Source organism: Pan troglodytes, chromosome 11 (assembly GCF_028858775.2).
Source record: "Pan troglodytes isolate AG18354 chromosome 11, NHGRI_mPanTro3-v2.0_pri, whole genome shotgun sequence".
Classification (NCBI taxonomy): domain Eukaryota; kingdom Metazoa; phylum Chordata; class Mammalia; order Primates; family Hominidae; genus Pan; species Pan troglodytes.
The window spans coordinates 1,218,120-1,228,756 of NC_072409.2; the positions used below are offsets into that span (position 1 = coordinate 1,218,120).

At 66.5% G+C, this 10,637-nt stretch overlaps 2 protein-coding genes across 10 annotated transcripts; both read right to left on the minus strand.

Annotated features, from left to right (window-relative positions):
• Nucleotides 1–392: 392 nt before the first annotated feature.
• On the minus strand, nt 393–7,851 carry SLC34A3 (solute carrier family 34 member 3). Of its 9 annotated transcripts, XM_024346002.3 has the most exons (15): nt 6,005–7,847; nt 5,465–5,556; nt 5,156–5,282; nt 4,782–4,871; nt 4,240–4,368; nt 4,016–4,159; nt 3,828–3,939; nt 3,539–3,734; nt 3,221–3,310; nt 2,999–3,080; nt 2,665–2,832; nt 2,409–2,525; nt 2,210–2,334; nt 1,280–1,498; nt 393–993 (listed from the first exon to the last, which is right to left on the minus strand). In XM_024346002.3, the coding sequence occupies exons 1-15, from the start codon at nt 6,315–6,317 to the stop codon at nt 529–531; spliced, it is 2,469 nt and encodes an 822-aa protein (XP_024201770.2). In that variant the 5' UTR covers nt 6,318–7,847; the 3' UTR covers nt 393–528. The 9 variants fall into 9 exon arrangements, with proteins under 9 accessions (XP_024201770.2, XP_024201769.2, XP_024201768.2 ...); XM_024346001.3 differs by having other exon boundaries at nt 3,828–4,159; nt 4,240–4,349; nt 5,156–5,279; nt 6,005–7,849; XM_024346000.3 differs by having other exon boundaries at nt 3,828–4,159; nt 4,240–4,349; nt 6,005–7,849.
• Nucleotides 7,852–7,860: 9 nt separating this feature from the next.
• On the minus strand, nt 7,861–8,965 carry RNF224 (ring finger protein 224). The gene is made up of 2 exons (XM_009457778.5): nt 8,607–8,965; nt 7,861–8,325 (listed from the first exon to the last, which is right to left on the minus strand). Exons 1-2 carry the CDS (start codon nt 8,610–8,612, stop codon nt 7,861–7,863), a joined length of 471 nt encoding a protein of 156 aa, XP_009456053.1. The 5' UTR covers nt 8,613–8,965.
• Between the last annotated feature and the right edge of the window lie 1,672 nt (nt 8,966–10,637).

Genomic DNA, 10,637 nt, shown 5'->3' on the forward strand with positions numbered 1-10,637 from the left:
CCACCTGGCCCTCCAAGCCGTCAGGGTCCCTTCTCACACCCCACGCACCTGATGGGACTCCAGTCCCCACCCCAACCATGACATCCGCCGGGGCAGAGGAGCTCCGGGGTCCCCCACACCCTGCGCCACCGGCCCTGCTCCCTGCTGGCTGGGCTCTCCCCTGCACCCCCAGGAGGGGCCCCAGCTCCCACTGTGGGAAGTCCCCGCCCCCCCCAGGCCCGCCATTCCTTGGGAGCTTCTGTCCCCAGCGGCTGCCGTGAGAAACACACCTTGGGGTGGGCGGGCTCCTGTGCCTGAGCCCCAGGCCCCGGAGTGTCCACCAGGAGGCAGCATCGGGCTGCTTCCCCCACCTGCGCAGGCGGCCCCTGTCTAGGGGAGTGAGGACCGCCACCCCAGATAACAGCCTGGTTTATTTGCACAGAAGGGGAAGCAGGTGACCGGAGGTCAGCTGCCGCGGGGACCCCCCCCCCAGGGCCCTCCAGAGCCCTCCCAGCCGGGGAGGGTGGGTGTCTGCGCAGCAACTGCCTGTCACAACTGCTGGGAGGCCAAGATCTCAGGGTTCTCGTAGCAGTGGGCCTCTTTGGTGGTGGCCTTCGGGGGGCTGCAGATGTTGCAGGGGCAGCAGCGGGTCACCAGGCGGTCCCAGGGCTCCAGAGAATGGAGCCAGACGGGGAGCCAGGCCCAGGAGCGCAGGCGGACAGGCAGCCAGGCCGGCCGGCGCCGCTGCAGGACAGTAACCAGGATGACGAGGAGGACCAGCCCCACCAAGGGACCCCCGACAGCGGCCAGCACCATGCCCCCTGCCAGGGAGAGCCCGAAGGCCGCCAGGGGCAGCAGCAGGAATCCGAGCAGCAGGTAGACCCCAGCCACCCAGCGGTAACGGGCGGTCACCACCCCGAAGTGCCTGGCCAGCGGGATGGGCAGCCGCAGTGCAGGCACCAGGTACCACAGCAGGATGCCGGCCAGGTTGAAGAAGAAGTGGATGAGGGCGACCTGGGGGCAAGGGGGCTGTCAGGGGCCTGGGCCCAACGAGGTGGGGTCACCAGGGGCCCAGGACCCCTGCCCTCCTCCACCCTACAGAAGGAGCGCCAAGTCTGAAGTTCATCCTGCTTCACGGATGAGATGGCCGTCTGGGGGGCGGGCTGTGGCCAGATGTGGACATGTTCCCCAGCACGCCTCCCGCACGCTCCTGGGAGCTGCAGTCCAGCCCAGCACCCCCGAGCACTGACTGCATCACTGCTGCCCTCAAGGGGGACCTGCGGGGGAAGCACCCTCCGACCTGGCTCTGCCTGTGCCTCCTGCCAAGAGACCCCGTCTCCTCAGTCCCCAGTGTGCTGAGCCTGCGCAGTCCAGGCCCTGCGGGGAGGAGGCACAGGGCCACAGGAGGGGAGAACACACGGGCCCCTCCAGGGGCTGCCGGACTTGGAGGAGTCCACACACAGGTGCAGTCTGGAGGGCTTCCTGCAGGGGGTGGAGCAGGACCCTGCACTGGGAGGGTCTAAGTGGATAGAGACAGGGCAGAGGCAAGAAGAATGAGGGTGGGTTCCAGGGGGTGCCGCACTTGTCTCTTCCTGTCAGCGGTGGTGCAGCATGACCTGGAGTTTCAGGAGCTGAACCTGTTGGGCCTCCGGGCAGCAGGCCGCAGACGGGCTGTTTTAGAGGGAGAACCAGCTGGACTAAATGAGACTGGGGTTGGGGCACAGAGCTGGGGGCTCAGACTGGGGGAAGTGTCCTGGAGGCAGAATCACAGCCCTGGCAGCGGCAGGGCAGGGCCCAGCATCGGTGGGACTCGGCCTTTGCAGATGTGGAATGGGGGCTGGGAGGGTCGTCCAGATGGGGACCTGCTGGAGGTGAGTGGCTGCTCCTTGAGGGAGCAGGGGTTGGGGGAAAGCATCTGAGGGTGCTGGAATAGAGGGGCTTAGAGCCCCCTGAGACGCTGGGGGCAGGCCCCCAGGGACACAGTAAAGAGCTGAGAAAATGTGGAAACGAGGAGGTCTCAGGGGAGGAGACGCAGGGAGGGTGTGAAATGTGTGCAGGACCTGTGGGGTCCAAGGAGGCAGAGCAGCAGGGCTGAGGCTGGCGGCCAGGGAAGGGGTCCAGGAAGGCGGGGGCACAGCCAGCCTAGGGCCCCGGGGCTGGTGACACACTCCTGTCCGTGGGGCTGAGAGGAAGCTGGCCAGTTCTGGCAGCGGGGCAGGGTGGACAGTACCTGCAGGGCGCTGAGCATCCTGTCTGCGGGGCTGGCCAGGGCAGCCAGCAGGGCTGTGGTAGTGGTGCCGATGTTGGAGCCCAGTAAGAGGGGGTACGCCCGGTCCAGACTGATCACCCCGACCCCTGGGGGAACTGGGAGTCACCACAGGACCCCAGCCCGAGCCCCCGTTCCCGAGGCCTCTGTCCTGCCTGCTCACCCATGAGGGGCACGACGGCCGCCGTGAAGACGCTGCTGCTCTGCAGTGCGAAGGTCAGGCCGGCGCCCGCGAGGACGGCCAGGTAGCCGCCGAGCCAGCCCAGCGGGAAGGGGAAGTCTGTGGGGGATGCCGGGTCAGCCCTGGCCAGCGCCCACAAGGAGGGCCAGGTAGCCCCCGAGTTAGCCTGGTGGGAAGGGGAAGTCTGTGGGGGATGCTGGGTCAGCCCTGGCCACCGCACCTCCTCCCACGCCCTCACCTGCATTGATGACCGTCCTCACGACCTGGGCCACGCGGCCGCGCAGCACAGAGTTGAGCAGCTTGACTATGAGGACCAGGCAGCCGCAGAGCACCAGCAGGGAGCCGGCCAGCAGGATGCAGCCCACGGCCAGGTCCGTGAGCTCCGTGCCCACAAACAGGTGGCGGCCTGGGGGCAGGGCAGGGGCAGGTGAGGGGGAGCCTGGGGGGTGGGCCGGGGTGGGTGGGCCTCACAGGGCAGCCTGTCCGCCGGGGCTGTGCTGTTCCTCTCCATGTAGGGGCCGGTGAGGGGGAGTGTGGGGGGTGTAGGGGGCTTGGGGTGGGCCGGGCCTCACAGGGCAGCCTGTCCGCCGGGGCTGTGCTGTTCTTCTCTGTGCACGGGCCGAAGGCACCACAGTCGCTGCTGTTCTCCTGGGTCTGGGGAGGGCAGGGAGGACTCAGGACAGGCTCAGTGGGCAGACAGAGGTCAGAGGGCTCGAGGTGAGGGTGGGTGGGGCGGGATGACTCAGCAGGTGGGAGGTTGGGGGTCAGTGAGGGCCTAGGGTTGGGTGCCTCACCGGCTGCCCTGTGGTGCCGCACCAGTGCTTAATGAGACTGCTGTTAGTGGCGTTGCCTGTGGCACTGCTCATGATCATGTCGGAGTCCAACTGGGGGCCAGAGGGGTCGTGACGGTGTGCTGCACCCTCCTTCCGGACTCACCCGGGGCTCTGGCGCCCGCGGGGTCCAGCCCAGCCCTGCCCACTGCTGCCCTCTCCTCCCCTGTCCCAGGACAGGGCCCAGACCCTCCGCTGACCCTCCATCCGGGCAGGGCGGGCCTCCCCTCCTCCCATCCGGCCTGCTCAGGCTCTCTGGGCGGGGGCGGGGGCCGTCCTCACCTGCACGATGAGGTGTGTGAGCGGCTTCGTCAGCACCTTGAGGATGTCGGGCGCCTGCGCCCCGGGCGTCAGGCTGGCGGCACCCAGGGCCAGCTCGCTCAGCCTCTCCAGCAGGGCCGTGGCACTCTCCAGTGGCAGCAGGACCAGCACCGTGAGCCAGTTGAAGATCCCGTGCACCGCCGAGCCGCTGAAAGCCCTGTGGCCGCAGAGAGTAGGCGGGGTCAGGTGGGGGGGCCCGGGCTGGGGCTGCCACTGCAGCCCCAGCCCAGCCCTTCCACCCACAACTCACCTCTGAAATTCATCCCGGTCCCCTGACTGCGCCATTGAGACCAGGGTGCTGGTGATGGATGTGCCTACGTTGACACCCATGATGATGGGCACAGACGCCCGGACAGTCAGCACTGCCGATGGGGGGGCTGAGTCAGCCTGCGGCCCACCCTGCCCCCGCCACCACCCGGGGAGGGAGTGTGCACGCACGCTTAGCAGCCACCATGCTGACCACGATGGAGGAGGACGTGCTGGAACTCTGCACCAGGGCTGTGACCAGCACGCCAATGACCAGTCCAGCCACAGGGTTGGACAGCACCACGTTGTCCTTGAAGATGTCTCCGGCCAATTTGCCTACACCGGCAAGAGAGGTGCGCTGAAGCTGCGGAGGGCTGGCTGCCCGCCCCGCCCTGGGCACCCGTCCCGTCACTCACTGCCCAGCAGCTGGAAGGCGGAGCTGAGGACGTCCAGAGAGCAGATGAAGAAGTACAGGCTGCCGAGGAGCCCGCAGGCCTTGAGGACGCTGCCGGCCACGCGGCGCAGCCTGCCGGCCACATGGAGCTCTGAGGACACAGGGCAGGCTGTCCCTGGCTGGCCCTCCACCCTGACAGGTCTCCCTCCCAGGCCCCTCATTCTCTGCTCCCTCTCTCCTCTGTCTCCAACAGGGCTGGGTCCCATTTCCTCCTCTTCCGTAACCCCCAGGGCAGGGCCTGGGTCCCTGCCTTTCCAAGCCAGAAGCCCTTGGGACCCTCCCTCGCAGGAGCAGGAGGGGAGGGACGGATGGGCAGAGGTGGCCAGTCTGCCCCAGGACAGCACAGACGCCCGGTGGAGGGACACGTGTCTCCCCAGAGGGGGCCTGCATGGCGGAGTTCCCCACGCACAGCCTGTTTGGGCAGGCCCCACCCTGCTCTGTCTCCCCAGTCCCCTGGGGGACAGAGGCCTGCCAGCCTGCCACCCCCGGAACCTCCAGACCCACCTTTCCAGGGCTGGCTTGTGTCCTTCAGCTGAGGGAGGGTCCAGGGGTCTGTGTTCCCTTCCTCCAAGACTGGAGCAGAACTGGAGGTCCCTGTGGAGGTAGAATTGAGTACGGCTGTTTCCAGGACCACCTCCCTCCAACTGGGGGCACAAGGGCACAGGCCAGAGGACGGGCTGAGGCGTAAGAGGCCTGGAGTGAGGGACAGAAACGGAACGGGGAAGATGGGGCTCCAGCTGGGCTGGACCTGAGTGGAGGCGTCATGAGCCCTGTGGGTTCCCCGGGAGGCCCGCAGGAAACCTGGCCTGTCTCTGCCCAGTGCCTGGGGGGTGGGTGGTCAGACTGGTCAAGGCCTGGGGCACAGGGGCCACTGGTACCTTCATTCCTCGGAGTCCTTTCCACTAGGTCAACCGCGTCCAGAGTGGGGTGGGGGACCTGGCTGCCAGGAAGGGAACTCGGCATGGATTTCGGGCAGGGACAGACCCGGGCCCAGGTCTGGATCTGCTGGGGGGGGGGACGCGCGTGTCAGAGACATTTCCTCCTGCCCCGGCGCTGTCCTCACAAGCTGGATTCACACCCCTGGGTCCCCTGAATTGAGCCCTTGGCCGCCACCCTCCCTCCCTACCCCCTGCAGGCCTCAGTGACCATCCCCCTTTCTCCATCCACAGGGGGATTGCTGCAATGACCTCAGGCAGTTGCCAGGCGAGCCCAGTCCAGTTTCGGGTAGACTCGAAGGGGCTCCAGCTCCCCGGCTCCCTTGCTGGTCCTGACTGGAAGGCTAGTGCCGAGGGTGCAGGCCATGAGCTGGGGAACCTGGGGACCTCCCCTATCCGGTGTCATCGGGGACACTGTGGATGGTCCCGACTTAGACTTTGGCATTTGATACTAAACAGTGACGTCTCGGCTTGATAAGGGCCCCACGCCCTGGTGATGGGGAGCAGGTGGGGTCCTCACACCACTTCAAGGCTCCTGGCCCCGAAGCTGCTGCCTTAGCCCCTGGGCCTGGTCACCCCACCCCTGGGGCCCCCCACCTGGACCCCTCCACCTAGTGCCCTGGGCTCAGGTCCAGGTGTCCTGTGCCTCACCCTCCCTCCTGCTGCCCAAGCCTGGCGTCTCTTGCCCTTGGGTCCTGGAGACTCAGGATGGGGCCCAAGCCCTTGGCCTGGAGGCCACCCAGCCTCGGCCTCACTGTCCCTGGGCCTCAGCCTGGTCCTAGGAGCTCCTACCTGTGTGGGTGGTGAGGGGGCACCTGCAGGGAGGAGACATGGGGCGGGAGCAGTTGCAGGTCAAAGATCCCCTGATCGCGCACATGACCTGCTGGGTACTGAGCCCATTAATGTTTACCCAGGAGCCCAGGCCCTCACGGGGGTACCCTCCTGGCCCCAAGGCCCCTAGGCCTCGTCCCCATCCTGTCACTCTGTGGCTAGGACCTCCAAGCCCCAGCCCAACCCTCCTGGAGTTGGGGCTCCTCCCAGGGGTGGGCTCTGAATCAGGCCGAGGGCACTGCGGGGCGGGGCACCGGCCCTCGGTACTGGGCATCCTCAGCAGGCATCCGTGTGACCCAAGAGACACACTCCACCCAGCCAGGCAGGATGCTAGAGTATGGCTGGGGCTGCCCGGGAATCGAGAGACGCCAGTCCCCCACTTCCATGCACCTCAGGGCTCCCCAGACCTTCTCAGGGTCATCCCTGCCCTCGGCAGAGCAGGGGAGGGAAGCCCTTTGCACCAGGTGGTGGGGGAGGACGGGCTTTTTCATGTAGCCGGGGAGGGCACCCAGCCCGAGGTCAGAGGGTTCAGATCCGGGTTCAGGGCAGGGTTGGGCCCAGCAGGCTGCTAGCGGGCTTGGCCCTGGTATAGCCAGCGACGGCGGCCGGCAGCCTCCATCTGCAGAGGGGAGGACAGAGCTCCCCAGGCCACCTTCCCCACCCGCTGCCTGGCCCAGCGCACAGCTCTCCCCAGCGGAGTCCCAGCTGGCCCCACTGCCTGTGGGGTGTCCCCTAGGAGGACTGGGCCTCTTCCTGCCCTGGGGTGCGGGGCAGCTCCCCCAGAGGCTCACCCTGCCCAGGGGCTGCTGGTGCCCTGCTTTGCTTGCTGCCCAGCCCCCGCTGTGTGCATGGGGACTTTGCCCTGGAGAAGGTAGAAGCTTCTGAGTGTCCGCTCAGCAAATTCTCTTCCGTCTCCCTCCTGCGCCCTTGCTCTGGGGGTGGGGGGCAGCAGTCCTTCCCTGGGGCTCCTGAGTGACAGCTCGTTCCAGTGGGGGTGGGGGTGTTGCAGCACTGACTTGGTGGTAACTGCTGTCCACAGTCTCTGGCCCCAGCCCCAGCCCCGGCCCCTCAAAAGAGTCTGTGTGGTGGCTGCTCGGAGCCAAGAAAGGTTCAGCGAAGGATGAGACCAACTGGGCTGTGAGACCTCAAGCAGGCCCCAGCCCTCTGTTGGCCTCAGGCAGGCCCCGCCGAGGCGTCCTCTTCAATGCCTGTATGGCTTCGTGCCTGCACGAGACCCTCCCAGAACCGCACCCGACACACAGTGGGAACTCCATGAGCTTTGTTGAGTGGGTGAATTCACAGGGCTGCCATGCAGGGCGGGGAGGAAGGAGGTAGTCTTGCCACCCTCCTGGTACACCCCGGGGACGTCTGTGGGAGAGGGGATACCTGCTCTGGGCAGCCCGCCAGGCATAGCCAGACCGGCCCTGCCCCTCCAGCCTGCAGCCCAGGCCCCCGGGACTGGCCTTCGCATCCTCTTGGGAGCCATCCTTTGCGCTGCGTCTAGGCCCAAGCCAGGCTTGCCGCCCACTCAGACAGCAGTGTCCTCACCAGGCACATCCGGTCGGGCTAGTCTGGGGTCTGGTAATTGTGGCCAGGACAGGTGGGAGGTCACCAGCCTCCTGCGGAGCCTCCCAGCCCCCAACCTTAGGCTGTGGCCTGGGATGTTCACGGCTGGGATGACACCACCCTGCTGGGCCACACGAAGCTGCTATAGGATGCTACTGCCAGGTTGTTCTGAGTGGGCTGAACCCATGATGGTGTGTGGTCAGGGGTTCCAAGGCAGGCATTTCCCCTGCAGGGGTGGGAATGGCCAGAGTTCAGACCTCGGGGCTGCCTAGGGGTGGGCAGCAGAGGCTGCCACAGCCCCAGCAGCAGTATCTGGGCTGGGGGAAGTGGGGCTGGGGTCCCAGGGCAGGGCACAGCCCAGCTGGCTGCTGAGTGATGGCGCTGCCTTTGAGGGAGGTGAGGGGCAGGGGTTCTAGTCTTGCCGGCTCCCGCTCAGCCTTGACTGCCAGGAAAGCAGCCAGGTCCAGGTCTAGCATGGCCACCCCTCCGCGAGGCGTGGGCGTGCTCTGACGGCACTGCGGACAGGGGATCCAGCGCTGCTCGGGCGCCGGTGTGTCCAGCCGCCGCACACACGCCTGGCAGAAGGTGTGTCCACAGTAGAGGCGGCGGGGCAGGTGCCCGGAGAGGTCATAGGCCGAGCAGCAGATGATGCAGTCTCTCCTCTCCTCCGGGGGCCCCTCTCCTCCGAGGCCTGGGGGCCCTCCGGCTGCAGCATCCTGCCAGAGGGAAGCCAGCGGTGGACAGCCTGCCTCGAGGACCTTCTGCCTGGATGGGGTGCTGGCCCCAGGAGCCCACCCCAGAGGTCAGGCGCTGGGTCTGTGGGGCTGGTGCGTGCAGACCTGGGAGGGAGCGTGGCACCGGGCACAGGCAGACACCAGGGTCTGCACACTTCTGGTTCATGTGGGCACCAGCCGGGCAGCCTCCTGTTCCCGCAGCACCACCCTGGCCCAGCTCCAGGCCCCCACCCTCCTGGCCGACCTGAGCCCAGGCCTCTTACCTGCATGGGCTCTGCTGGGCAGCTATGCACAGCCACGGGGTGGCCGGAGAAGGGAGTGGGGGACCCAGGGCGCCCTGCGGCTCCCTCCTGGGTTGCATTACTGGCCTTGCACGGGAGTCAGGAGAGAGGCAGGTGGCCAGCTGCGGCGGGCGTGGGCTCCCGTTTCAGCCACAAAGCCTTGAAACTAGATCTAACGGCACCACCCACTTGCAAGAGATAAGGTGCCCCCCGCCCCCTGCCCACCCCCTCCTGTCCAGACCCAGCCAGCTTCTGCTAACACCTCATCCAGGCTGGCCTTGGGGTCCATTCCCCCACTCTTAGGGCTTCTCCGCACGCTCACACCCTTCCCCACACTCAAAACCTCCCTCACCTCTCCCCTCCCCCACCCTTACCCTCCCCCTCCCCTCCCCTCCCCTTCCCTCCGCTCCCTCACTCTTACTCTCTCCTTCCCTTAACCTCCCCTCCATACTGGAATGTTTTCCTGCCTTGGCCTCTGCTCACATCTCCTCCTCTAGGAAGCCTGCCAGGGTTCTCTGCTGGCTCAGAGCCTTCTGCAGACTTTGCCACTGTGCTTGTCTGTGGATCTGTGTGGCTTCTCAGCCTCACCTTGATGCCGGCTGGACGGCAGAGGGCTGCACCAGTCCACATGGACTCCAGGTGGCGCACCAGCTCCGTGTCTGGGGATCCCCGCTCCCAGCTCGGGACCCCAGACAGTGCCAGACGCCTCCTTGGTGGGCAGCTCCTGGCTGCTCTGCCCGTCTGCAGCCTCCAGGCCACCCTGGGAGGCCCAGGTTCCGGGAGGTGTGATCAGTGTGTCCACACCAGACTGCAGGCAGAGCAGAGTTGAGGGACCAAGAAGGGTTGGGACGGGTGGGCAGGACCCCAGGACCACTCACAGCCCCGCTGGGTGGAAGCAAATGGCCCCTCCTTACCCCTGCCCACCTTCTTGGCAGTCTGCCCCCAGGACTGGTCAGACAAGTTCTCGTGGCTGGCCTGGGTGTGGTCACCCTCCGGTGGGGGCCAGCAACGGGGCAAGGCGGGGAGCCTGGCACGCTAAGTCCTGGCACAGGGTCAGGGCAGTGACCCATCCGTCCCACGCCTGGAGACCTCTGCATGCCACGCGCCTGCCCTGCCCTGCTGTGGAGCTGGTCACCATGCGTCAGGGAAGGGCTGGCATGGCGTGAGGACCCGTCTGTCCTGCGTGGCCAGCTCGGCTGCCACCTCCTCACCTTGTCTCTGCCCTGCCCGGAACACCAGGGCGCCCCAAGCTGGCCTCCATGCTCACTCCCTGCCTGGCATCCTGGCTTACAGTGGTGAGGCAGTACCTGCGCAGAGCAGCCTAGCGCCTGGTGCTCAGCCCCAGAGAGGCCCCCACCCTGCTCAGCAGACCAGGAGACGGCCCAGCACCCACGGCCCCAGCCTCCTCCTGCCTCATCCTCAAGGCCTGGTCCAGGCCACCTCCTCCCGGAAGCCCAGGCCCCGAGGCAGGACAGGAGGTGTGCCGGAATTAGATATTTCCTGTGAAACTAGAAAAACATCCCAGCTGAGGTTGGGAGGTGAATCACCAGTGGGTAGGGCGTGGTCCTGGCTGTCTGGGCTCTCCTGTCCCAACCTTCCACTCCCTGAAACCTGCAGCACCTGCTGCACCCACCACCCTCTTGTCGACACGCTCCTTCTCTTGGAGGCCTTTCCTGGGGTCCCCCCAGTTCCATGCGCTGTATCCTCCTGCTGTCCGACCCATGGACTGACCCCAGCTCACAGTCTCAGCCTCGGCCCCAGGGAGCGCAGGTCAGCTCAAATCCAGACCTGGCTCAGCTAGGGCTGTGGACACGCTGCAAGCCCTCGTGCAGTCTCTGGGCAGACCCGGGACCTGCAGGCCAGGGGAAAGTGTGGACGTCATGAGGCAGTGGCATCCCTGTCCTTGCAATGTCCACAGTGACTGTGTGTGTGTGTTCTTGGGTCCACATAAAGGGGCAGATGCCCTGTGTCCAGCTACAACCCCCTCCCAAAGGAGCCTGCAGCAAAGAAGAA

What these genes read in the sequence shown, in the direction of transcription:
- SLC34A3 (XM_024346000.3), bottom strand. Translation starts at nt 6,317, where the DNA reads ATGCCCAGTACCGAGGGCCGGTGCCCCGCCCCGCAGTGCCCTCGGCCT. An exon ending in TCGCCTGGCAACTGCCTGAG is followed by an intron (nt 5,283 to 5,464) that starts GTCATTGCAGCA and finishes CCCCCCCCCCAG; the next exon opens with CAGATCCAGACCTGGGCCCG. An exon ending in AAGGACTCCGAGGAATGAAG is followed by an intron (nt 4,872 to 5,155) that starts GTACCAGTGGCC and finishes CTACCTCCACAG; the next exon opens with GGACCTCCAGTTCTGCTCCA.